At 49.9% G+C, this 27270-nt stretch overlaps 1 protein-coding gene across 3 annotated transcripts; it reads left to right on the forward strand.

Moving 5' to 3' along the window:
- Positions 1–477: 477 nt before the first annotated feature.
- PLAUR (plasminogen activator, urokinase receptor) lies at positions 478–26844 on the forward strand. Of its 3 annotated transcripts, none has more exons than XM_039467047.2 (7): positions 478–601; positions 3063–3173; positions 4807–4950; positions 14858–15019; positions 16240–16374; positions 20596–20741; positions 26688–26844. In XM_039467047.2, the coding sequence occupies exons 1-7, from the start codon at positions 544–546 to the stop codon at positions 26778–26780; spliced, it is 849 nt and encodes a 282-aa protein (XP_039322981.1). In that variant the 5' UTR covers positions 478–543; the 3' UTR covers positions 26781–26844. The 3 variants fall into 3 exon arrangements, with proteins under 3 accessions (XP_039322981.1, XP_074242379.1, XP_003944567.1); XM_003944518.4 differs by lacking the exon at positions 26688–26844 and adding an exon at positions 23325–23925 and having other exon boundaries at positions 484–601; positions 20596–20742; XM_074386278.1 differs by lacking the exons at positions 20596–20741; positions 26688–26844 and adding an exon at positions 23325–23925 and having other exon boundaries at positions 480–601.
- The last annotated feature ends 426 nt before the right edge of the window (positions 26845–27270 follow it).

Here is a 27270-nt window from a genome sequence, read left to right on the forward strand (position 1 = left end):
CGATATCTACTTTTCTGGCTGAAGTGTTTTAAGGTAAATTATATCTTTACCCTCAAATATTTCAGCATGCATCTCTAGATAAGGTCATTTTCTCACATAATCAAAATACCAGTATCCCTTCTGACAAAACTAACAAAAATCCTGTTAGCTATTAATCAGCCACATTCAAATTTACCGTCAACGTTTTTATCCTCATTTTACAGCATTGCAGAGCAATTGCCCCAGGCCCCCATATTAGGAAGAGAGAGAACTGCGATTTGGATCCAGGCAGTTTGGGGACGGAGCTGCAACCACAGCTCCATGAGTCAGGACATAGCCAGCCCCTTCACCACCAGCTGGCCGCGCCCCGGGAAGGGAAGTCTGGGGCGGAGGAGGTTCGTGGGGGAGGAGGGGGAGGCGCCCGCGCATCTGGGGCTGACTCGCTCTTTCGCAAAACTTCTGGGAGGAGCCCCTGGCTCCTCCTGGGGCCACAAAACTGCCTACTTCGTGAGGCTGGAAGGAGAGAAGTGCAGGGATCCCGCTCACAGGAGCTGCCCTTGAGACATGGGTCACCCGCTGCTGCTGCCGCTGCTGCTGCTGCTGCTCCACACCGGCGTCCCAGGTAAGCGCTGGGCCCCGAACGCTTGCCCCTGGAACGGGGTCTGATTGGTGGTGGTGGTGGTTGTTAGAAGCTGAGTTGGAGGAATGGGGTTCGGTCCTCGGCACCCTCCTTAATCAAATAATAGTTCTCCTACTTTGTGCAACGCCTCACGGGGCAGTACCTGACACTAGGTGGGTGCTTAGGAAATATTAGTGGGGCAAAGGCATTTAGCTTTACATAATTTATGTAAAAATGAGTGCTCTTTTTTTTTTTTTTTGAGACGGAGTTTCGCTCTTGTTACCCTGGCTGGAATGCAATGGCGCGATCTCGGCTCACCGCAACCTCCGCCTCCTGGATTGAAGCAATTCTCTTGCCTCAGCCTCCTGAGTAGCTGGGATTACAGGCACGCGCCACCATGCCCAGCTAATTTTTTGTATTTTTAGTAGAGACGGGGTTTCACCATGTTGACCAGGATGGTCTCGATCTCTCGACCTCGTGATCCACCCGCCTCGGCCTCCCAAAGTGCTGGGATTACAGGCTTGAGCCACCGCGCCCGGCCCTCTTTTTTTTTTTTTTTTTAATAGAGCTCTTCTAAGCTTCTTCCTTGCAATTTCAAACTAGGCAATAGGATTATTATTGTTACTATTATTATTAGAGACGGAGTTTTGTTGCCCAGGCTGGAGTACAATGGCACAATTTCGGTTCACTGCAACCTCCGCCTCCCTGGTTCAAGCGATTGTCCAGTCTCAGCCTCCCGAGTAGCTGAGATTACAGGCGCGTACCACCAGGCCCGGTTAATTTTTGTATTTAGTAGAGACGGGTTTTCCCCATGTTGGCCAGGCTGATCTTGAACTCCTGACCTCCAGTGATCCACCCGCCTCGGCCTTTCAAAGTTCTAGCATTAGAGGCTTGAGCCACCGCGCCCGAGCAAGACTATTAATTTCGTTTTCGAGGAAACTAGGGCACAGAGAGGTTAGGTAACTGGCCTAAAATCACACAGCCAGTGCTTGAATACGCGGACTCTGAACCCGCAGCCCCTCGACCCGCACCCCCAACCCCAGCGCTCTCCACGCTGGCTAGTCTCTCCCTCTGAGAAACAGGGGGACAGGGCCCCCTTTTACAAAAGGGCTAAAAGGAGGCTGCCTGAGCATTGCAGAGCCAGGATAGGAGACCCGGGATTGCCCCTCAGGACCGTTCTCCCTCGCTGAGGTCATTCTCACCTCCTTCCCCCAGAAAACGTGGGGGCAGGCACTGAGTCAAGAACCGAGAGGAATTTGAAAAGGAAGTCAGGGCAGGTGGCCACCGGGTGTTGGGGCAGCGATGAATAAGTGGGAAAGCGCTCGAGACCGCGGGAGGCCGGGAGTTAGTAACAACTCTGTGACTCCGAACGCACAGCTCGGAGAGGATGTCCAAGAAGGCCGGGGTGTCGGGAAGTGGGACCAGGGACTGGGCTATAGCCTCGGGGCGGAGCCTGGGGCGGGGCGAGAGTGGGGGGAGGAGCCAGAGGGCGGAGCTGGAACCTCCGGGAAGAGCTAGGGGCGGGTTATAGCCGCGAAGAGGAGCTATGGGCGGGGCTAGAATCTCTGGACGGAACCAGAGGGCGGGGTTATAATGTCAAGGAGCCACTAGGGGGCGGAGTTATAACCTCCGGGAGGGTCTAGAAGGCGGGACTTGAATCTTGAAGGGCAGGGTTATAGACTTGGGGAGGAGGTAGAGGACGGAGCTGGAGCCTCAAGGAGGAGGTGGGGGCGGGGTTACACGCTTGGGGCGGGGCTAAGAGCTCAAGCGGCCAAGGGGCGGGGTTATGGCCTCGGGGAGGAGCTGTAGGGCGGGGCTGAAATGTCAAGGCGGGACTGGGGCGGAGTTATGACCTCAGGGAGGAACTAGGGGCGGGGAGAGCCTCGGGGAGAGCTAAAGAGCGAATTAGAACCTCAAGGAGGAGCTAGAGGGCGGGACTAAAGCATCGAGAAGGAGCCTGGGGCGGGGCAAAACCTCATTGTGGGAGCGGGAGGGCGGAGACAGAACTTCGCGGGAAACTACAGTATTTGGGAATCGAATCTCGGAGGGCTGACGGCTGGGGCTAGAATTTGGGAATAAACTAGTGGGCGAGGAGAGGCTCTGGAGCCGGGTAGAACCAGGGGGAGTGAGTGGAGGGTAGTTCTATTAGGGCACTGGGAATGGCGGGTATAACATAAAGATCGACAGGGGTAAGGGGAGGCTAGAACCCCCCTAGCAGAGCTAGAGAGGCCAGGCCAGGACTTTGGGGAAGAACTTGTGGGCACGGATAGAACATTTAGTGAGCGGGGTGGAGGTAGAACGTGGACAACGGACAGACTGGAAGGACCGCCGGCTGGAACCCAGCAGAGCGTGGAGCACGAATCTGAATGGACGGGCCCTGGAATTGGTGTTGGTATTGGGACATGCAAGTGCGAGCGGGGTGTTTTGGAGCTAAGCGTAATTAACCTCTCCTTCCTTCCCCCAGCCTCCTGGGGCCTGCGGTGCATGCAGTGTAACGCCCACGGAAATTGCCGGGTGGAGGAGTGCGCCCTGGGACAGAACCTCTGCAGGACCACGAGCGTGTCCCACTGGGAAGGTGAGCTACACACACGCACACACACACCCCTCTCCAGCGCAGCAGGGAGCTGTGAGTGATTAAGAATCCTTGGCCGGGCGCGGTGGCTCAAGCCTGTAATCCCAGCACTTTGGGAGGCCGAGGCGGGTGGATCACGAGGTCGAGAGATCGAGACCATCCTGGTCAACATGGTGAAACCCCGTCTCTACTAAAAGTGCAAAAAATTAGCTGGGCGTGGTGGCGCGTGCCTGTAATCCCAGCTACTCAGGAGGCTGAGGCAGGAGAATTGCCTGAACCCAGGAGGCGGAGGTTGCGGTGAGCCGAGATCGCGCCATTGCACTCCAGCCTGGGTAACAAGGGAGAAACTCCGTCTCAAAAAAAAAAAAAAAGAATCCTTCTTCACCAGTAACTGGAAAATGCAAACTCAAAAAAAAAACAACAAAAGCAAGGAGACCCCATTCCACACCCACCAGCTTGGCAAGCATTTAAAAATCTGACAGTACTGTGGTTAGTAAGGATGTGGAATTGCAGACCTTGTCTGTGGTGGGGAGTAAATTGGCACATCAGGCACCTAGAGCAATTCGGCAATATCTAGTCCAGATGAATATTAGCATACGGTACAGATCAACTCCTCTTCATGCAGAAATGCCAAAGATCCTTGGCCACATATACCCAGGGACACATGTATAAGAATGTTCTGACGGGTGCGGTGGCTCATGCCTGTAATCTCAGCCCTTTGGGAGGCCGAGAGGGGTGGATCACCTGAGGTTCAGGAGTCTGGACCAGCCTGACCAACATGGTGAAACCCCGTCTCTACTAAAAATACAAAAATTAGCTGGGCGTGATGGCGCATGCCTGTAATCCCAGCTACTTCAGAGGCTAAGGCAGGATAATTGCTTGAACCCGTGAGGTGGAGGTAGACCGCATCACTGCACTCCAGCCTGCAAGACTCTGTCTCAAAAAAAAATTTTTTTAATTAATGGGCCGGGCACGGTGGCTCACACCTGTAATCCCAGCACTTTAGGAGGCCGAGGCTGGCAGATCACCTGAGGTTGGGAATTCGAGACCAGCTTGACCAAAATGGAGAAACCCTGTCTCTACTAAAAATACAAAATTATACGGGCATGGTGGTGCATGCCTGTAATCCCAGGTACTCAGGAGGTTGAGGCAAGGAGAATTACCTGAATCTGGGAGGCAGAGGTTGCAGTGAGCCAAGATCATGACATTGCACTCCAGCCTGGGCAACAAGAGTGAAACTCCATCTCAAAAAAAGAATTAACGATTAGCGGAGTATGGTGGCATGTGCCTGTAGTCCCAGCTGCTTAGGAGTCTGAGCCAGGTGAATTGCCTGAACCCATGAGGCAGAGGTTGTAGTGAGCTGAGATCGTGCCACTGCACTCCAGCCTGGATGACAGAGCAATACCATCTCCCCACAAAAAAAGTTAATTAATTAAAATAAAAATAAAATAGAGCAGGCTCCTTATTGGGGTGAGGATGGAGGCAGGGTTAACTCTAGAAAAAGGCGGAGTTGGACTCAAACAAAAGAGGCCTGGCAAGGATCAGCCCTGGGAGTGGGTGACCTTGAGACCAGGAGCGTCAGAGGCCGGCTGGGCTGAGAGGAGCCTCTGAGTTAACGAAGATCCACTTCTTGCAGAAGGAGAAGAGGTGGAGATGGTGGAGAAAAGCTGTACCCACTCAGAGAAGACCAACAGGACCATGAGCTTTCGGACTGGCATGAGGATCACCACCCTTACTGAGGCTGTGTGTGGGTTAGACTTATGCAACCAGGACAGCTCTGGTGAGTAGGGCAGCCCTGGCCAGCCCCAACCCCAAGCCATCCCCAGCTCAACCTCATCATCATCCCAATCCCATCCTTAATTTTACATCAGCCGAACCCCAAGTCCATGTCTTATCCCAGTCACACCACACCCCAACCCATCTCTAGCTCAACCCCATCCCCAGCCCGTTCTTGACCCCATATCCAACCCCAACTCAACTTCATCTCCAATTCTATCCCCAACGTCATGTTACCCCACCACTGTCCCCAACTCAAAGCCAGCCCGGTTCCAAACACAGTTCCAACCCCATCCTCATTTCAGATTACCCTAAACCCCACTCCCAACAACACATTTACTTTCATCCTTAACCCGGTCCCCATCCTGCATGTTTGTGTGTATGGTTGTTATGTATAACTTGCAGCTCTGCCCTTAACAAGCTCACAGGCATGCATGAGACATAGGCGAGATGTCTCAGTTATGTCTGTCCATCTGATTGGGCAAGAGATGGTTAAACTCAATCCATTGGGTTGGGAGATGGTCCAAGCAATAGATGCTGAGGGGCCAGGATTCAAGCAGAGACTCGATGTTCTTAAGGGAGGATTAGAAGGGTCACAGTAGGCCGGGCACGGTGGCTCAAGCCTGCAATCCCAGCACTTTGGGAGGCCGAGGCGGGTGGATCACGAGGTCAAGAGATCGAGACCATCCTGGTCAACTTGGTGAAACCCCGTCTCTACTAAAAATACAAAAAAAAAATTAGCTGGGCATGGTGGCGCGTGCCTGTAATCCCAGCTACTCAGGAGGCTGAGGCAGGAGAATCACTTGAATCCAGGAGGTAGAGGTTGTGGTGAGCTGAGATTGCACCATTGCACTCCAGCCTGGGCAACAAAAGCAGAACTCTGTCACAAAAAAAAAAAAAAAAAAAAAAAGAAAAAAAAAAAAGAAGGGTCACAGTAGGTTGGGAGAATCCTCTGCAATAGATGGTCTCTGACTTGGGCAGTGAAAAAAAAAATGTGAAGGAATGTCCATAATTGGCTGTGTGTGGTAGCTCATGCTGATAATCCAAGCATTTTGGGAGACCAAGGTGGGAGGACCGCTTGAGTCCAGGAGGTTAAGACCAGCCTGGGCAACATAGCAAGACCTGGTCTCTGCAAAAAACAAACAAAAAATAGCTGAACATGGGGGTATGCACCTGTAGTCCTAGCTATTCAGAAGGCTGAGGTGGAGCCTAGCTATTCAGAAGGTTTGAGCTTGGTAGTTCAAGACTGCAGTGAGCTGTGATCATGCCATTGCACTCCAGCTTGGATGACAGAGTGAGACTCTGTCAGAAAGGAAAGAAGGAAAGGCGGGGGGGCGGGGAAGGAAGGAAGAGAGAAAGAAGATAGAAGAAAGAAAGAGAGAAGGGAAGGGACATAAAGAAGGAAAGAAAAGGGAAGGAAGGAGAGATAAATAAATAAGAAAGCAGGCCGGGCACGGTGGCTCAAGCCTGTAATCCCAGCACTTTGGGAGGCCGAGGTGGGTGGATCACGAGGTCAAGAGATCGAGAGCATCCTGGTCAACATGGTGAAACCCCTTCTCTACTAAAAATACAAAAATTAGCTGGGCATGGTGGCACGTGCCTGTAATCCCAGCTACTCAGGAGGCTGAGGCAGGAGAATTGCCTGAACCCAGGAGGCGGAGGTTGTGGTGAGCCGAGATCGCGCCATTGCACTCCAGCCTGGGTAACAAAAGCGAAACTCCGTCTCAAAAAATAAATAAATAAATAAATAAGAAAGAAAGAAAGAAGGAAGGAGAAGGAGGGAAGGAAGGGAGGGAAGGAAGGAAGGAGCCAGAAAGGCAAGCAGGCAGGCAGAAAGAAAAGGAAGGAAGGAAGGAGAAAGAGGGAAAGAAAGAGGAAAGGAAAAGAAGAAAGGAGAAAGAGAAGGAAAGGGACATAAGGGAAGAAAAAGAGAAGGAAGGAGAAAGAAAAAAGAGAAAGAAAGAAATAAGAAAGAAGAGAGGGAGAAAGGGAAGAAGGAAGGAGAAAGAGAGAAACAGAAAAAGAGACAAAAGGCTTGTCTCAAAGAAAGAAAGAAAGAAAAAGAAACATCCAGAAGCCCCTTTGTCGAATTCCATGTTCAGGCTCTGATCATTTTAAGAAAAAGACTTAGAAAGGGTCAAATTCTCCTAAATTCCCACAAGAGAGGGAGTGTGGGGGAAGCAATGGACCCGTGGTGCATGATCAGCCGAGATTCCTCTTTCTGGACTTGATCAGGAAGGAAATAGGGTAAGGCCAGTCCAGTCATGGTGACGTCAGTGAGCAGAGTGCTACGTTTGCGCTGGGTTTTCTTTGTTGTTCATTCATCCTGATTCTGGCTGGTTTTCGTCCATCCTGACCTCAAACTTTAATCTGTTGGCGGGGCCAAATCAGATGTTTGTTCTGAGGAAGTGACAAGAGAGGATGTGAGCTTCCTCTTTAGGCCAGATGTGCTTAGGGAAAGCACCAGTACTTGGCTCTAAGTGGTGCATTCAGAGATGATAGTGAAAACATTTAACCATATTGGGCAGTGCTGGGACAAACTCCTGGAGTCCCCTGTTGGGCCTGGTGTCACCCCTTCCCATGATGGGTCACAGCGACGTGAAGGGCCCTGGGGAGAGAGCTGAGAGTGCTCAGGGGTCCACTGGGAGCTTGGGGCAGCAGCTGTCCATTCGGTAATCTAATAACTGAGATGCCTGTATCATCCCCATTTCTAATGCCATTGTACCCTGCCTATGGCAACTTTAATAGTTGGTTAAACTGCACTCGGTACCTACATGATGCTGGGGACACAGCAGTGACCAGGACAGCCTTGTGCCCTGCCTGACTCCAAGAGACTCACAGTCCAGTGTGTGTGTGTGTGTGTGTGTGTGTGTGTGTGTGTGTGTATATGTGTGTGTGTGTGTGTGTGTAGAGGTGACAACAGACCCATCATCAGTGACTGATTATTAGTTTGGTGCAAAAGTAATTGCAGCTTTTGCCATTAAAAGCAACAGCAGAGGCTGGGCGTGGTGGCTCACGCCTGTAATCCCAGCACTTTGGGAGGCTGAGGCGGGCGGATCACCTGAGGTCAGGAGTTCAAGACCAGCCTGACCAACATGGAGAAACCCTATCTCTACTAAAAATACAAAATTAGCCAGGTGTGGGGCAGGTGCCTGTAATCTCAGCTACTTGTGAGGCTGAGGCAGGAGAATTGCTTGAACCCAGGAGGCAGGGGTTGCGGTGAGCCGAGATTGTACAATTGTACTCCCGCCTGGCAAGAGGGAAACTCCTTCTCAAAAAAAAAAAAAAAAAAAAAGGGCTGGCACGGTGGCTCATGCCTGTAATCCCAGCACTTTGGGAGGCCGAGGCAGGTGGATCATGAATTCAGGAGTTCAAGACCAGCCTGACCAACATGGTGAAACCCCATCTCTACTAAAAATGCAAAAAAATTAGCTGGACATGGTGGCAGGCACCTGTAATCCCAGCTATTCAGGAGGCTGAGGCAAGGGAATTGCTTGAACCAGGGAGGTGGAGGTTGCAGTGAGCCGAGATCACACTACTGCACTCCAACCTGGGTGACACAGCGAGACTCCTTCTCAAAAAAAATGTTTAAAAAGCAACAGCAGAAACCACAATTACTTTTGCACAACCTAATAGATTAGTCTGGGCTAGGAAGGGGGAAGCACAGGCAGAGGGGTCAGGACTGGGATGAGGGAAGAGGAGGGTCCCCAGAGGCGATACCTGACTCAGGTCAGGGAAGGTTTCCTAGGGGAAGTGGCAGCTAAGCTGGGTTTTGAAGGATGAATAGGAATCAGATTATGAAACAGCCAGTGGAGGCCACGTGCAGTAGCTCATGCCTGTAATTCCAACACTTTGGGAGGCCAAGATGGGAGGATTGTTTTAGCCCAGGAGTTCCAGACCAGCCTGGGCAATGTGACTCTACAGCAAATACAAAAATTAGCCAGACATGGTGGCACATGCCTGTGATCCCAACTCCTTGGGAGGCTGAGCCAGGAGGATCACTTGAGCCCAGGTGGTGGAGGCTGCAGTGGGCTATGATTGTACCACTGTACCCCAGCCTGAGTGACAGAGCGAGATCCTATCAAAAAAAGAAAAAAGGCTGAGCGCAGTGGCTCACACCTGTAATCCCAGCACTTTGGGAGGCCAAGGGGGGCCGATCATGAGGTCAGGAGTCAAGACCAGCCTGGCCAACATGGTGAAACCCCTTCTTTACAAAAAATACAAAAAGTTATCCGGGCATAGTGGCAGGTGCCTGTAATCCCAGCTACTCGGGAGGCTGAGGCAGGAGAATTGCTTGAACCTGGGAGGTGGAGGTTGCAGTGAGCCGAGCTCATGCCACTGCACTCCAGTTATCCCAGTAGCTGGGATTACAGGCGCCTGGCACCACACCTGGCTAGTTTTTTTGTATTTTTAGTAGTGAGGGGTTTTGCCATGTTGGCCAGTCTGGTCTCGAACTCTTGACGTCGTGATCTGCCCGCCTTGGCCTCCCAAAGTGCTAGGTTTACAGGCATGAGCCCGTTCCTCATTTACATTTTAAACAAATTATTCTGACCACAGAACAGAAGATAGATTGAAAGGAAGCGGCCGGGCGCGGTGGCTCACGCCTGTAATCCCAGCACTTTGGGAGGCCGAGGTGGGTGGATCACAAGGTCAAGAGATCGAGACCATCCTGGTCAACATGGTGAAACCTCGTCTCTACTAAAAATACAAAAAATTAGCTGGGTATGGTGGTGCGTGCCTATAATCCCAGCTTCTCGGGAGGCTGAGGCAGGAGAATTGCCTGAACCCAGGAGGCGGAGGTTGCGGTGAGCCGAGATGGCGCCATTGCGCTCCAGCCTGGGTAACAAGAGCGAAACTCCGTCTCAAAAAAAAAAAAAAAAAAAAAAGAAAGAAAGGTAGAGAGGAGGGCAGCAGGACTAGAGTGTCAGGTGTTCAGAGGAAGAGAAGTGGATGGATTTAAGAGCTATTCAGGCTAGGCACAGTGGCTCACGCCTGTAATCCCAGCACTTTGGAAGGCCGAGGCAGGAGGATTGCTTGAGCCCAGGAGTTGGAGGCTGCAGTGAGCTGTGATCACACCACTGCACTCCAGCCTGGGCAGCAGAGCAAATCCCTGTCTCAACAAAAGCCAAAAAAAAAAAAAAAAGCTATTTAGAAGCAGGCCTTGGTGGTGGATTATGTGAACGGGGGACCTGCAATTCTGGTCATGATGGAGTCACTTGAATCAGACCACGCTTCTGCCAACGATAGTTACGAATGCTGGACAAATAATAAACAATTATTGGAAGTCACTGGAGAGCCGCAAATGAAAGGAGAGACTTGGCTGGGCGAAGTGGCTCATTCATGTCTGTACTCCCAGCACTTTGGGAGGCCAAGGCAGGCGAATTGTTTGAGCTCATGAGTTCAAGACCAGCCTGGGCAACATGGCGAAACCCCATCTCTACTAAAAATACAAAAGTTAGCCAGGTATGGTGGCATGTGCCTGTGGTCCCAGCTACTTAGGTGGCCGAGGTACAAGAATCGCTTGAACCGGGAGGTAGATGTTACAGTGAGCCAAGATTGCATGACTGCACTCCAGCCTGGGCGACAGAGTGAGACTCCGTCTCAAGAAAAAAAAAAAAAAGAAAGGAAAGGAGAAACTTGAGCTGCTACCACCTCTGAAATAAGCAAGGCGTAGAGCGTGGGTCCCACAGACAACCTGGCTTTTTCCCGGAGGGCACTTGCCAACCTGCTGCTGTGGAAGGGAAAGAGAGCCCAGACGGAAAGAGAGTCGCTAGACTGAGAAGACGGAGGTTGGAGTTTGGGGCTGCCAGAATGTCTGGAGGATGAGAGTTAAAATCCTGGAATGGATGGGACCACAGAAAAGGGAGTCCCCAATCTGCAAACAAATCTCCCTCAAGTCATTGGCAAGCTGTACATGCACAGGGTGAGAGTCCAAGAAACTTGGAAGAGAAAAATAGTAACTGGGAAGCTACAAAAGCGAGCAAGGCTTCCAGCAGGCATGTGATGCTGGGGACACAGGTTGCCAAGCTGGAGAAGCCTTGGTAAGCACCTCAGGCTCTCCCCTCAAGACCATCCTAGGGGTAAGGGCCAATGTGAAATAGACCAGCTTTAAACAAGCCTAGGTCCAATCCTTGACAGGAATGAAAACCTGACTCTGGAAGAAGAAAACATCATTTAGGCCCTTGACAGATTTTTATCTATAATGTCTGGCATGTGATCAAAACTTACAAGATAACCAGGCATGGTGGCGCACGTCTGTAGTCCCAACCACTTGGAAGGATTGCTTGAGCCTGAGAGTTCTGTGCTGTCGTGTGCTATATCAATCGGGTGTCTGCACTAAGTTTGGTATCAATATGGTGATCTCCCAGGAACAGGGGACCACCAGGTTGTCTAAGGCAGGGTTGAAGTAGCCCAGGTCAGAAATAGAGCAGGTCAAAACTCTTGTGCTAATCAGTAGCAGGATTATGCCTGTGAGTAGCCACTGTACACCAGCCTGGACAACATAATAAGACCCCATCTCTTTTTTTTGAGACGGAGTTTTGCTATTGTTACCCAGGCTGGAGTGCAATGGCGCGATCTCGGTTCACTGCAACCTCCGCCTCCTGGGTTCAGGCAATTCTCCTGCCTCAGCCTCCTGAGTAGCTGGGATTACAGGCACGCGCCACCATGCCCAGCTAATTTTTTTGTATTTTTAGTAGAGATGGGGTTTCACCATGTTGACCAGGATGGTCTCGATCTCTTGATCTCGTGATCCACCCGCCTCGGCCTTCCAAAGTGCTGGGATTACAGGCGTGAGCCACCGCGCCCGGCCAGACCCCATCTCTTAAAAAAAAAAAAAAAAAGCCAAGCGCGGTGGCTCAAGCCTGTAATTCCAGCACTTTGGGAGGCCAAGGTGGGTGGATCACGAGATCAAGAGATCGAGACCATCCTGGTCAACATGGTGAAACCCCGTCTCTACTAAAAATACAAAAAAATTAGCTGGGCATGGTGGCGCGTGCCTGTAATCCCAGCTACTCAGGAGGCTGAGGCAGGAGAATTGCCTGAACCCAGGAGGCGGAGGTTGCAGTGAGACGAGTTCGCGCCATTGCACTCCAGCCTGGGTAACAAGAGCAAAACTCCGTCTCAAAAAAAAATTAAAAAAAAAAAAAAAAAAAAAACTTTACAAGGTTTTCTGAAGAAAATAAAAAGGACCAATTGACCAGAAACCAAGAGCAAAATCCAACCCTAGAAACAGAGTTGTAGTGACTCAGATAGTGGATTATATGACAGGACACATGAAAACTGCTGCAATCAATATATTAGGACGACAGAGGAAAGGGTAAGTTTTAGCACCTGGAATCTGTGTTTTAAAAGAGTCCAGCAGAAAATGTAGAACAGTGACTCAAGTGAAGAACTCTGCAGATGTGCTTGATAGAGGTCAGACACAGCAGAGGAAAAGGATGAAAGAACTAGAAGACGGAACAGTAGAAGCGAGTGGATTGATGTACAGATGGGGAGGAGCAAGGGGTCTGCCGGGTTTCTGCCCTGGGGACTGGATGGGGCTGCCTCAGACAAGTGGACTTCAAGGAAAGGATCAGTTGTGGGAGAAGACAGGGAATTTCATTTGAAACAGGTGTTTGAGTTATAGCCATGGGGCATCAAAGAGAGTTGCATGCATAGGTCTGGAGCTCCTAGACAAGTCTGAACCAGAGAGACATTTGTGAGTGATGAGCAGATGGACGGAAGTGAAGTCATGTCAACTGATATTTGCCCCATGGGAGAGTCTATACTGTGAGAAATAAAAAAGGGCTTAAAACAGAGCCTGGCCAGGTGCGGTGCTCAGGTCCATAATCCCAGCACTTTGGGAGGCTGAAGCGGGAGGATCGTTTGAGCCCAGGAATCTGAGACTAGCCTGGGCAACACGGCAAGACCTCATCTCTATAGAAAATACAAAAATTAGCCGGGTGTTGTGGCACACACCTGCAGTCCCAGCTACTCGGTGGGCTGAGATGGGAGAATCACTTGAGCTCAGGGAGGTCGAGATGGCAGTGAGCCATGATTGTGCCACTGCACTCCAGCCTTGGGGACAGCGCAAGACCCTGTCTCAAAAAAAGAGAGAGAGAAAGAAAAGAAAGTAACTCTGAGGCTCATTGTCATTTAGAACAGTGGCATAAAAAGAATTCACACAACCAGGTGCGGTGGCTCACACCTGTAATCCCAGCACTTTGGGAGGCCAAGGCAAGCAGATCATGAGATTAGGAGTTAGTTCGAGACCAGCCTGACCAACATGGCAAAACCCCGTCTCTACTAAAAAAATATACAAAAATTAGCCAGGCATGGTGGTGGGTGCCTGTAATCGAAGCTACTCAGGAGGCTGAAGCAGGAGAATCACTTGAATCCAGGAGGTAGAGGTTGCAGTGAGCTGAGATCACATCACTGCACTCCAGCCTGGGCAACTGAGCCAGACTCCGTGTCAAAAAAAAAAAGAAGAGGGAGAGTTTACACAGGAGACCCATGAGTGACCACCCAGAGTGGGCAGGACTGGAAATGGGGAGTCCAGGGGGCAGTGGGAGCTCAAAGTAGGCATGTGTCCCAGCTGGATGGGTCAGGGAGGGCTTCCTAGAGGAGGTGAAATTGAAGATGACAGGTGAAACTGAAGAATGAGTAGGAGTTAGAGAAAGTAGGGCACAAGAAAAAGGTGTTCTAGGTGCGAACAGCTACTTTGGCAAAGATGAGATTTTGCGTTTTCACTTTCATGGAAGTTTGTGTGAGAAGACATGGGTTATTGGCCTTGTAGTTATTTTTCTTTGAGGGAGACGGCGGGGCTTTGGATGTAAATGATTTGCCTAATTACAGCTAAAGCCTTGCCAGTTGAGAGCCTTGGCCGACATGGTCCTCTCACTTTTTTAGGACTTGGCCTGGACTCAGCTCAGATGTGTCTTGGGTCAGGATGGGGAGGGCATGCCAAGCATGGGAAATGGTGTGAGCCAAGGCCTGGGCAGAGGAATGACTCTGGTATTTCCAGGGAAAAGTAACAGATCCAGCTGGCCGACACCACGAGGTCCGTGCAAAAGGCAAAGTGACCACAAATCAGCCAAGTGAGTCTTTGATCCCAGGGACGATTAGGTAGTGTATTATCTATTGCTTATCTATTATCTATTGCTGCCTTACAGATTGCAGCACTAAAATAAGAATGCGTTATTTCACAAAGTTTCTGAAGGTCAAAAACCCTGGAGTGCCTTAGGCAGGTGGTTGTGGCTCAGGATCCTTTATGAACCTGCAGCCTAGGTGACAAAGTGAGACTCTGTCTTGGGGTGGGGAGGGGGAGAAGGCCGGACTTGGTGACTCACACCTGTAATCCCAGCATTTTGGGAGGCCAAGGCAGGTGGATCATTTGAGGTCAGGAGTTCGAGACCAGCCTGACCAACATGGTGAAACCATATCTCTACTAAAAATACGAAAATTAGCTAGGTGTGGTGGCAAGCGCCTGAAATCCCAGCTACTCGGGAGGCTGAGGCAGGAGAATCGCTTGAACCCAGGAGGCGAAGGTTGCAGTGAGCCAAGACTGCACCACTGCATGCCAGCCTGGGTGACACAGTGAGACTCCCTCTCAAAAAAAAAAAAAAAAAAAAGGAAAGAAATGTACTTTTAGGACCATGTGGGAATGCTGCACTGGAGTGAGTGGGGTGGGTGACAAGAATGGAAACCCAGAGGCTAGGGAGGTAGCTGGAGTTGAAGGAGATCTGAGCTGGACTGGGCCATGGGGCTGAAAGGAGGGGGTGGATTCTAGAAAGACTCAGCAGGCAGAATCGGCAGCGCTCGATGACTGCAGGAGGGGATAAGGAGGAACAGATGCCGAGCGAGTCCTTGCAGAGCTGGAGCTCCAGGACTGTCCGCACGGAGTCTCACTCCCCTGCTCCTCTTCCAAACAGGCCCGGCTGTCACCTTTCCCCGAAGCCGTTTCCTGGAATGCATTTCCTGTGGCTCATCAGACATGAGCTGTGAGAGGGGCCGGCACCAGAACCTGCAATGCACCACCCCTGAAGAACACTGCCTGGATGTGGTGACCCACCGGACCTTGGAAGCTGAGGAAGGTGAGCCCCAACCTGCTGGAACTCCTCCATGCTCTGCTCTTCCCCAAGACTGCACTTAACAACAACCCCAAAGTGACAGAGATGTCAGCAAGTGACAAAGCTCTCTCATGCACAAGAAGTCGAGTGATAGGAAGTCCAGGAACAAAGACAGTTCCAGGGTCACCAGGAACCCAGATGCCTTCTCGGGTTTTTTGTTTGTTTTGTTTTGTTTTGTTTTTGAGATGGAGTCTTGCTGTGTTGCCCAGGCTGGAGTGCAATGGTGCAATCTTGGCTCACTGCAATCTCTGCCTCCAGGGTTCAAGTGATTCTCCTGCCTCAGCCTCTTGAGAAGCTGGGACTATAGGTGTGTGTCACCACCGTGCCTGGCTAAGCTTTGTATTTTTAGAAGAGATGGTTTCACCATGTTGGTCAGGCTGGTCTCTAACTCCTGACCTCGTGATCCATCTGCCTCGGCCTCCCAAAGTGCTGGGATTACAGGTGTGAGCCACCACACCTGGCTGCCTTCTCGTTTCTTTTTTCTTTTCTTTTCTTTTTTTTTTTGAGACGGAGTTTCGCCCTTGTTACCCAGGCTGGAGTGCAATGGCGCAATCTCGGCTCACCGCAACCTCCGCCTCCTGGGCTCAGGCAATTCTCCTGCCTCAGCCTCCTGAGTAGCTGGGATTACAGGCACGTGCCACCATGCCCAGCTAATTTTTTGCACTTTTAGTAGAGACGGGGTTTCACCATGTTGACCAGGATGGTCTCGATCTCTCGACCTCGTGATCCACCCGCCTCGGCCTCCCAAAGTGCTGGGATTACAGGCTTGAGCCACCGCGCCCGGCCACCTTCTCGTTTCTTACACATCACTTCCATTCTCAAAATGCTTCATAGTCCAAAATGGCTGCCAGAGCTCCAGGCCTCACATGTAAGTTCCAGAAAGGAGGAAGAAGAAAAGGGACAGAAAACGGGACACTACTCCTTTTGTAAGGGTTCTCCTTTGTGGAAGTCCCTTAAAGCACTTCTATTTATATCACATTGATCTGAATTTCATCACATGACTGTACCTACAGAGGCAGGAATATGTCGTTTTCGACAAGATCTGTGATTGTCCTAGATAAAATGAGGGTCCTATGATGAAGGGTGAAGTAGAGAATGGCTGAATGCCTGCTATGGTGGGCAAATCCCATCTTAGTTTCTGATGCACAATCTGACATCTGATCTTTGTCCCCTGGACCCTGTAGGGCATCCAAGAGATGACCACCATATCCGCGGCTGTGGCTACCTTCCTGGCTGCCCAGGCATCGCTGGTTTCCACAGTGAAGACACCTTCCACTTCCTGAAGTGCTGCAACACCACCAGATGCAACGGGGGCCCAAGTAAGGAATGAGAGACATGGGCAAGGCGTGGGGTCGGGCAGGGGCCTGCACGCAGGCAGACAGTGCAGTCACTCTCAGGCAGTCAGCTCCCCCCTGGGCCTCTGTTTCCTTTTCTGAAAAATTGGAGTATCAGGCCTTTTTTTTTTTTTTTTTTTTTTTGAGATGGAGTCTTAACTCTGTTGCCCAGACTGGAGTGCAGTGGCTGGATTTCTGCTCACTGCAACCTTTGCCTTTCGGGTTCAAGCGATTCTCCTGCTTTAGCCTCCCGAGTAGTTGGGATTACAGGCACCCGCCTCCATGCCTGGCTAATTTTTGTATTTTTAGTAGAGACGGGATTTCACCATGTTGGCCAGGTTGGTCTTGAACTCCTGACCTCAAGTGATCCATCTGCCTCGGCCTCCCAAAGTGCTGGGATTACTGGCATGAGCCACCGAGACTGGCTAGGCCTTTCTTCAAAGAAGAATTTTGCTCACACCTGTAATCCCAGCAAAATTTGGGAGGCCGAGGCAGGCAGATCACTTGAGGTCAGGAGTTCGGGACCAGCTTGGCCAACATAGTGAAACCCCATCTCTACTAAAAATAATAATTCAGTGAGACTAGCTGGGCACGGTAGCTCATGCCTATAATCCCAGCACTTTGGGAGGCTGAGGCAGGTGGATCATGAGATCAGGAGATCCAGACTATCCTGGCCAACATGGTGAAATCCTGTCTCTACTACAAATACAAAAATTAGCCAGGCATGGTGGCATGTGCCTGTAGTCCCAGCTGCTCTGGAGGCTGAGGCAGGAGAATTGCTTGAACCTGGGAGGTGGAGGTTGTAGTGAGCCGAGATCGCCCCACTGCACTCCAGCCTGGTGACAGAGCTTCCCATCTCTTTTGTTTCTCTCCAATCCTCCCACTCCTCACCACCTCCACTGCCACCACCTGGGCTGAGCCACGCTGACTTCTTGCCCAGGTTGTTGCAATGACCTCCTCTCTGATCCCCTTGCTTCCACTCCTGCCACCTTACAGCCAAGGCTCAACCCAGCAGAGAGTGATTTTGGGGGGGCAGGGTGGGGGTGGGGGAACAGGGTCCCACTGTGTCACCCAGGCTGGAGTGCACTGGTGTGATCATGGCTCAATGCAGTCTCAAACTCCTGGGCACAGGAGTTCCTCCCACCTAAGCCACTGGAGTAGCTGGGACTACAGGTGCACGCCACCACAACCAGCTATTTTTGTATTTTTGATAGAGACAGGGTCTTGCTATGTTGCCCAGGCTGGTTACAAACTCCTGGGCTCAGCTTCCCAAAGCATTGGGATTACAGGTGTAAGCCACCCTGCACTGCCAATTTTTTGGTTTTTAACGTAAATCAGATCATGTCACTCTCCTTTCTCAGGCACTTCAATGACTTCCCCTTCCTCTTAGGATAAGATCCAAAGGTCTTACTATGACCTATGTAATTTGGCACCTGTCTGCCTCAGGTCTTTGTTCAGTTTAGTTTGGTTTTGAGGGTTTTGTGTTTTCTTTAGACACAGGGTCTCACTCTGTCGCCAAGGCTGGGTTGCAGTGGCGCAGTCACGGCTCAGCACCGCCTCAAACTCCTGGGCTCCAGTGATCCTCCCACCTCAGCTTCCCAAGGAGCTGGGACTACAGATGTGCATCACCGTACCCAGCTAAAGTTTTTATTTTTTTTGAGACGGAGTCTCACTCTGTCACCCAGGCTGGGGTGCAGTGGCACAATCTCGTCTCTTACACATCACTTCCATTCTCAAAATGCTTCGTAGTCCAAAATGGCTGCCAGAACTCACTGCAACCTCCACCTCCTGGGTTCAAGCGATTCTCCTGCCTCAGCCACCTGAGTAGCTGGGACTACGTGCGAATGCCACCACACCAGGCTAATTTTTTTGTATTTTTAGTAGAGACAGGATTTCACCATGTTGGCCAGGATGGTCTCGAACTCCTGACCTCAGTTGATCTGCCCACCTCGGCCTCCCAAAGCGCTGGGGTTACACAGGTATGAGCCACCATGCCCGGCCTAAATTTTTATTTTTATTTATTTATTTATTTTATTTTTTTATTTTTTTGAGACAGAGTTTCGCTCTTGTTACCCAGGCTGGAGTGCAATGGCACGATCTCGGCTCACCGCAACCTCCGCCTCCTGGGTTCAAGCAATTCTCCTGCCTCCGCCTCCTGAGTAGCTGGGATTACAGGCACGTGCCACCATGCCCAGCTAATTTTTTTGTATCTTTAGTAGAGACGGGGTTTCACCATATTGACCAGGATGGTCTCGATCGCTTGACCTCGTGATCCACCCGCCTCAGCCTCCCAAAGTGCTGGGATTACAGGCTTGAGCCACCGCGCCCGGCTTTAAATTTTTAAAACTTTTGTAGAGATGTGATGTTACTATTTGCCCAGGCTGGTATCAAACTCCCAGGCTCAAGCAATGCTTCTGCCTTGGCCTCCCAAAGTGCTGGAATTAGTTTCTTTCTTTTTTTATTTGAGATGGAGTCTTGCTCTGTCACCTGCTGGAGTGTAGTGGTGCCATCTTGGCTCACTGCAACCTCCACCTCCTGGGTTCAGGCAATTCTCCTGCCTCAGCCTCCTGAGTAGCTGCGATTACAGGCACACGCCACCATGCCCAGCTAATTTTTAGTATTTTTAGTAGAGACGGGGTTTCACCATGTTGACCAGGATGGTCTCGATCTCTTGACCTCGTGATCCACCCACCTCGGCCTCCCAAAGTGCTGGGATTACAGGCTTGAGCCACCCACCTCGGCCTCCCAAAGTGCTGGGATTACAGGCTTGAGCCACCACGCCCGGCTAATTTTATATTTTTAGTAGAGATGGGATTTCTCCATGTTGGTCAGGCTGGTCTTGAACTCCCAACTTCAGGTGATCCGCCCACCTCGGCCTCCCAAAGTACTGGGAGGCCTTAGCTTTAATGTATCATCTTCAGGGACACTTTCACTGTCCCTCCCTCCAGTGTAATCTAGATCCCTATCTCTATTACCCAGCACTGTCAACACATAGAAATGTTCCATATCTGTGCCGTCCCATATTAACAGCCACTACTATATGTGGTCTATTCTGGCGCCTGTGATCCCAGGTACTCAGGAGGCTGATGCAGGAGAATTGCTTGAACCCAAGAGGTGGAGATTGTAGTCAGTGAGCACTTGAAATGTGAACTGAATTTTAAGATTCAATTAATATTAATATATTTGCCGGGCGCGGTGGCTCAAGCCTGTAATCCCAGCACTTTGGGAGGCTGAAGCGGGTGGATCATGAGGTCAAGAGATCGAGACCATCCTGGTCAACATGGTGAAACCCCATCTCTACTAAAAATACAAAAAATTAGCTGGGCGTGGTGCTGCGTGCCTGTAATCCCAGCTACTCAGGAGGCTGAGGCAGGAGAATTGCCTGAGCCCAGGAGGCAGAGGTTGTGGTGAGCCAAATTTGCACCATTGCACTCCAGCCTGGGTAACAAGAGCAAAACTCCGTCTCAAAAAAAAAAAAAAAAAAAAAATTAATATATTTAAATTTAAACAACCACATGTGCCCAGTGGCTACCAGATTGGCTAGTGTAGCTCTAAACTGTGAATTCTGTCTGGAGGCAGTGGCTCACACCTGTAATCTCAGCATTTTTGGAGGTGGGAGGATCACCTGAGGCCAGGAGTTTGAGACAAGTCTGGGCAACATAGCAAGACCCCATCTCAAAAAAAATTTTTTAGTAATAATAATAGTAATAACTTGTAAGTTCTGGCCAGGTACAGTGGCACACACCTGTAATCCCAGCACTTTGGGAGGCCGAGGCAGGCAGATCACAAGGTCAGGAAACATAAAAACATAAAAACTAAAAACATAATAAAAATTAAAACTAAAAACGAAAATTAGCTGGGCATTTTGGCTTACGCCTGTAATCCCAGCTACTCAGGAGGCTGAGGCAAGAGACTTACTTGAACCTGGGAGGTGGAGGTTGCAGTGAGCCGAGATTGCACCACTGCACTCCAGCATGGGACCAGAGTGAGACTTCAGCTCAACAAAAAAAAAAAAAAAAAAAAAGGTTGAGGTTTCTCTCAAGCCCTGGAAAACCATCCCCGCTCCAAATGCCATTCAGATGCCTGACCACAAGGTGGCTCCAAGACATCTCTGGCTCCGAGTGGGAGTCCTGGGGAAGTCATTCAAGGAAGCGGGGATCCAGGCACTAATTTTCTTGGTCTCTGTGTCTCTGGTCTTCTCCTAAGTCCTGTCACTTGCAAATCTGCCGAAGAATGGCCACCGGTGTTACAGCTGCCAGGGGAACAGCACCCATGGATGTTCCTCTGAAAACACTGTCCTCATTGACTGCCGAGGCCCCATGAACCAATGTCTAGAAGCCACTGGCATTTACGGTGAGGCCCTTTCCGAGGCTGAGAGGGGATACTTACTGGGGGTAGAACGTTCTCCAAGAGACTGACTTCCAGTTAAGCTGGACTTAACTGTGGTGGATCTCCCTGTGGAAAAGGTGGGATTTTCTTCAGGTGGGTGGATATTGTTGTAAGGAATTAGGACTTATCCATCAGAATGTAAACGTTTTTGCCATAGGAAAGTGGAATCCAGGCTGGGTGTGGTGGCTCAAGCATGTACTCTCAGCACTTTGGGAGGCTGAGACCAGGGGATCTCTTGAGGGCAGGAGGTTGAGACCAGCCCAGGCAACATAGCAAGATCCCCAACTTTACAAAAAGAAAAAAGAAAAAAAAAAGGTGGAATTCTTTGGTGGCAAGATTTCTTGTGGGCTGGTGGATTTGCTGAAGACATCTCAGGCTTTGGTCCTGTGACGTCCTGGAAAGGCCTCTGTATTCCAGTGGTTCTTAAGGTCTTTGGTCTCAACTCCTTCATGCTCTTAAAAATTATTGCTGGCCAGGCATGGTGGCTCACACTTGTAATCCCAGCACTTTGGGAGGCCGAGGTGGTGGACCACTTGAGGTCAGGAGTATGAGACCAGCCTGGCCAATGTGGTGAAATCCTGTCTCTACAAACAAATACAAAAATTAGCTGGGCGTGCTGTCCCACACCTGTAACCCCAGCTACTCAGGAGGCTGAGGCACAAGCATCTCTTGAACCCAGGACGAGGCGGTTACAGTGAGTGGAGATTGCACCACTGTACTCCAGCCTAGATGGCAGAATGAGACTTTGTCTCAAAAAAAATTGTGGGCCGGGCGCGGTGGCTCAAGCCTGTAATCCCAGCACTTTGGGAAGCTGAGGAGGGTGGATCACGAGGTCAAGAGATCGAGACCATCCTGGTCAACATGGTGAAACCCTGTCTCTACTAAAAATACAAAAAATTAGCTGGGTGTGGTGGCGTGTGCCTGTAATCCCAGCTACTCAGGAGGCTGAGGCAGGAGAATTGCCTGAACCCAGGAGGCGGAGGTTGCCGTGAGCCAAGATCGCGGCATTGCACTCCAGCCTGGGTAACAAGAGCGAAACTCCGTCTCAAAAAAAAACAAAAAACAAAACAAAATTTGTTGTTTATTATTTATGTCAGTGATTTCTATAGATAAATGCCATATTAAAAATTAAAACTGAGAAATCTTTTTTTTTTTTTTTGAGATGAAATCTTGCTCTGTCGCCAGGCTGGAGTGCAGTGGCGTGATCTTGGCTCACTGCGACCTCTGACTCGCAGGTTCAAGCAGTTCTCCTGCCTCAGCTTCCTGAGTAGCTGGGATTACAGGCATGCGCCACCACACCCAGCTAAGTTTTGTATTTTTAGTAGAGATAGGGTTTCACCACGTTAGGCAGGATGATCTGCATCTCCTGACCTTGTCATCTGCCCAGCTCAGCCTTCCAAAGTGCTGGGATTACAGGCGTGAACCACCGTGCTCAGCCAAAATCTTTAAAGATTTACTTATGAATTCATCTTATAACAATAAAAACTCATTACACATTAGCATAAGTAATATTCTTATGAAAAATGACTATAGTTTCCAAAGAAAAGATGTAATGACCTCCAGGCATGGTGGCTCACGCCTGTAATCCCAGGACTTTGGGAGGCCAAGGTGGGTGGATCACTTGAGCCCAGGAATTTGAGGCCAGCCTGGGCAACATAGCAAAATCCTGTCTCTACAAAAAATACAAAAATTAGCTGGGCATGGTGGTACGTGCCTGTAGTCCCAGCTACTTGGGAGGTTGAGGTGGGAGGATCACCTGAGCCTGGGAGGTGGAGGTTGCAATGAACCGAGACTGCAACACTGCACTGTAGCCTGGGCAAGAGTGAGACAGTGTCTCACACACACACAAAAAAAAGTAATGAGAAAAGTAGCTGTATTTCGCTGTGTTGCACATCTTTTTGATGTCCAGCTTAATAGAAGACAGCTGGGTCCTCATGGAAGCTTCTGCTTTCAGTCTGTTGCAATATTACATGTTCTGGAGGTTTTGGAAAACTCCATTATACACTTAGGAGACTGAAAAAGCCATATGTTTTAGTATTATTATGAGAATAATTTTGATTTCACAGATCTCCTGAAAGGGTCTCAGGGGTTCCTAAGCCACACTTTAAGAACCACGGCTTTCTCTCTCCGTTTTTTTTTTTTTTTTTTTTTTTTTTTTTGAGACAGGTCTCACTCAGCCCAGGCTGAAATGCAGTGGTGCAATCATAGCCCACCACAGCCTCAATCTCCTGAGCTCAAGGGATCGTCTCACCTCCGCCTCCCGCGTAGCTGGGGCTACAGGTTTTTTTTTAATGTTTGTAGAGACAGGGTTTTGCTATGTTGTCCAGGCTGGTCTGGAACTCCTGGGCTCAAGCTCTCCTCTCTCCTCCGCTTCCCAAGGTGTTGAGATCACAGGTGTGAGCCACTGTGCCTAGGCCTGAGAACTGCTGCTTCCTCTAGGTGGGAGTGAAGGTGGGACCCACCACAAGTTGGCAGGTCATCTACCAGAGAATTCTAGTCCTGGGCCCAGGAGCTGGAAGTCTCACTCCAGTCTCCTCTTTCCTCAGAACCGCTAAAGAAAAGCTACGTGGTAAGAGGCTGTGCAACCTCTTCAATGTGCCAACGTGACCACGTGAGTGACGCCTTCGTCATGAACCACATTGACGTCTCCTGCTGTACTGAAAATGACTGTAATGACCCAGCCAAGGATATCCAGCGCCGCAGTGAAGCCGCTCCCCAGCCTGGCCCCGCTCATCTCAGCCTTACCGTCACTGGGCTGATGACCGCCAGACTGTGGGGAGGCACTCTACTCTGGACCTAAACCTGAAACCCCCTTCTCTGCCCTGGCTGGATCCAGGGGGACCCTTTGCGCTTCCCTCAGCTCCCAACCCTACAGACTTGCTGTGTGACCTCAGGCCAGTGTGCTGACCTCTCTGGGTCTCAGTTTTCCCAGCTGTGAAAATACCTATCTCACCAAGTTGTGTGAAGCAGAAGAGAAAAGCTGGAGGAAGGTTGTGGGCCAGTGGAAGAGCTTTCATTATTATTAATATTGTTGCCGCTGTTGTGTCTGTTGTGGTGTTGTTATTGTTGCTATTATTAATTAATATTCCTATTATTTATTTATTACTGAAATAAAGATTTTGTACCAGTGAACAAGGCCAGGGCTGCCTTTCTTTGTAGTGTCTTATCTTTGGGAGAATAAATGGTGGGGGACACCTTTCCACAGGCTCCTGGAATCAGGGGTCACGTCTGAGGCCCCTGCCTAGGTTGGAAGTCCCTGTGGGGGCTGCCTCCACATCTATTTCTGGCCTCCAAATGCTGCCAGAACAGGAGCGTCACCTTCTTGAACAAACATCACCATTCTAAGTTCCCCTTGATTAAAAACCAGCTAAATCCAGCCCCAAAACATCAGCCTAATGGCTAATGTCAGCATAACTAGAAACATTCCAACCCTAGGATAAACCCCTCTCTGACCAGAAGCATGCCAATGCTGAGATAGCCTCCCATCCAACCAGAGACATTCCAACCCTGCAACAAACTTTCCCTCACATGAAAACATTCCGAACCTACAGTAATCGCCCGATTCCAAAACCCTTACATACCCTTAGTCTGAAAAAAAGAAGGCTCTTTAACCAAACTTAGCCAAAAGCCCCTCTCAGGTTTGTTTTGTCTAAAATAAGCCTGTCTTTAACTGTCAAGCTAATTTATTGTCTTTTTTTTTTTTTTTTTTTTTAAATGGAGTTTCACTCTTGTTGCTCAGGCTGGAGTGCAACGGTGTGATCTTGGCTCACCATAACCTCCGTCTCCCGGGTTCAAGTGATTCTCCTGCCTCAGCCTCTGGAGTAGCTGGAATTACAGGGATTACAGGTATGTGCCATCATGCCCAGCTAATTTTGTATTTTTAGTAGAGACAGGGTTTCTCCATGTTGGTCAGGCTGCTCTCAAACTCCCGACCACAGGTGATCCACCCACCTCAGCCTCCCAAAGTGTTGGGATTACAGGTGTGAGCCACTGTACCCGGCTTCTTTTTTTTTGAGACGGAGTTTCACTCTTGTTGCTCAGGCTGCAAGTGCAATCCTGCGATCTCAGCTCTCCGCCTCCCAGGTTCAAGCGATTCTCCTGCCTCAGACTCCTGAGTAGCTGGGATTACAGGCATGTGCCACTACACCCGGCTAATTCTGTGTTTGTAGTAGAGATGGGGTTTCTCCATATTAGTCAAGCTGGTCTTGAACTCCCAGCCTCAGGTGATCCACCTGCCTCGGCCTCTCAAAGTGCTGTGATTACAGGCATGAGCCACCGCGCCCTGCCTCCTCTTTCTTTAATTCTTCCAAATGCAACCTTCCAACTCACCTACTGAACACTAAACCTTCCGGTCTTACGGCTCCCAGACTTCAACAGTTGCAACTATTTTATTGTTCCAAGGAGACATGCCCACATTTCCCAGCATGCTTTGGGACAGGAGACAGAGAGACGATAAGCTGACGGCCAGAATTCCCAGCATGCACTGCAGTGAGGAATAAGGACAGGGGACAGGAGTGTACTTCCCCTGAAGTGCTGGGGACAGGGGATAAAGTCTGGGCTCTATTTCCCAGGATGCCTCAGGACTGTCAGAAAAAGAGAACTACCGGCCGGGCGCGGTGGCTCAAGCCTGTAATCCCAGCACTTTGGGAGGCCAAGGCGGGTGGATCACAAGGTCAAGAGATCGAGACCATCCTGGTCAACATGGTGAAACCCCGTCTCTACTAAAAATACAAAAAATCAGCTGGACATGGTGGCGCATGCCTGTAATCCCAGCTACTCGGGAGGCTGAGGCAGGAGAATTGCCTGAACCCAGGAGGCGGAGGTTGCGGTGAGCTGAGATGGCGCCATTGCACTCCAGCCTGGGTAACAAGAGCGAAACTCCGTTTCAGAAAAAAAAAAAAAAAAAAAAAAAAAAAAGCCGGGCGCGGTGGCTCAAGCCTGTAATCCCAGCACTTTGGGAGGCCGAGGTGGGTGGATCACGAGGTCAAGAGATCGAGACCATCCTGGTCAACATGGTGAAACCCCGTCTCTACTAAAAATACAAAAAAATTAGCTGGGCATGGTGGCGTGTGCCTGTAATCCCAGCTACTCAGGAGGCTGAGGCAGGAGAATTGCCTGAACCCAGGAGGCGGAGGTTGCGGTGAGCCGAGATCGCGCCATTGCACTCCAGCCTGGGTAACAAGAGCGAAACTCCGTCTCAAAAAAAAAATAAAAAAAATAAAAAAAGAAAAAGAGAACTACCATTTCAATGGCACTCTGGGTGCACAATATTGAAGAACTCATCTTTCTTCCCATCATTTGCTGAGACAATCCATGGAGACAAAAATTACATTTCCCACGAAGCCTTGTGGCTAATGAAGAAAAAAGAAGTAAGACATCTTCGGCTGGCTGTGGTGGCTCATGCCTGTAATCCCAGCACTCTGAGCAGTCAAGGTGGGCAAATCACTTGTGGTCAGGAGCTTGAGACCAGCCTGGCCAATATGGCGAAACCCCATCTCTACTAAAATTACAAAAATTAACCGGGTTTGGTGGCAGATGCCTGTAATTCCAGCTACTCAGAAGGCTGAAGCAGGAGAATTACTTGAACCCAGGAGGCAGAGGTTACAATGAGCCAAGATCACACCACTACGTGACACAGCGAGACTCTTATCTCAAAAAAAAAAAAAAAGGACATCTTCCATGGTATTTGGGTGGCAAGTGAGGGACAGGGTTCCTGTTTAGGGCTTTCTCTAATCACATGTCACCACCTGTCATTGTGGTGGCTTAAAGACGTGGTGTCTGTATTTCTGCCTCTGGAATATAAGTGACCCTGTGACTGCTTTGACCAGCAGAATGTGGTGGAAGTTTTGCTGTGCTATGTTCTGGAACCAAGCTTTAAGAAACTATCGTTTTTTACTTTCTGAATCTTGGAACACTCACTCTGGGGAAACCAGTTACCATGTAAAAGTACTACTGCCCTGAGACCACCATGCTGCGAGGAAGCCCAAGCTACTTATGTATAAATGCCATGTGGAGACAGAGCCCCAGATGTTTCAGCCATCTCAGCCCAGGCACCAGACAAGTGGGTGAAGAAGCCACTTTAGACATGTAGCCCTAGCAGATGTGATATAGAGAAGAACCAGGAAACTCAGCTATGTTAGTTTCCTAGGGCTGCCTGTGACAAATTATTACAAACTTTATAAACTAACACACTGTGTGCCTGCATCAAAACCTCACAAATGGACAGGTGTAGTGGCTCATGCCTGTAGTTCTAACACTCTGGGAGGGTGAGGAAGGAAGATCTCTTAAGCTCAGTAGTTCAAGATCAGCCTCGGCAACATAGTGAGACCTCATCTCTACTAAAAATTTAAAAAATTAACTAGATGTGGTGGGGCATGATTGTAGTCCTAATTACATGGGAGGATGAGGTAGGAGGATCACTTGAGCCCAGGAGGTCAAGACTGCAGTGAGCCACGGTCATACCACTGCACTCCAGCCTGGGCAATGGGACCA

Source organism: Saimiri boliviensis, chromosome 14, assembly GCF_048565385.1.
Source record: "Saimiri boliviensis isolate mSaiBol1 chromosome 14, mSaiBol1.pri, whole genome shotgun sequence".
In the NCBI taxonomy this organism is placed as follows: Eukaryota; Metazoa; Chordata; class Mammalia; order Primates; family Cebidae; genus Saimiri; species Saimiri boliviensis.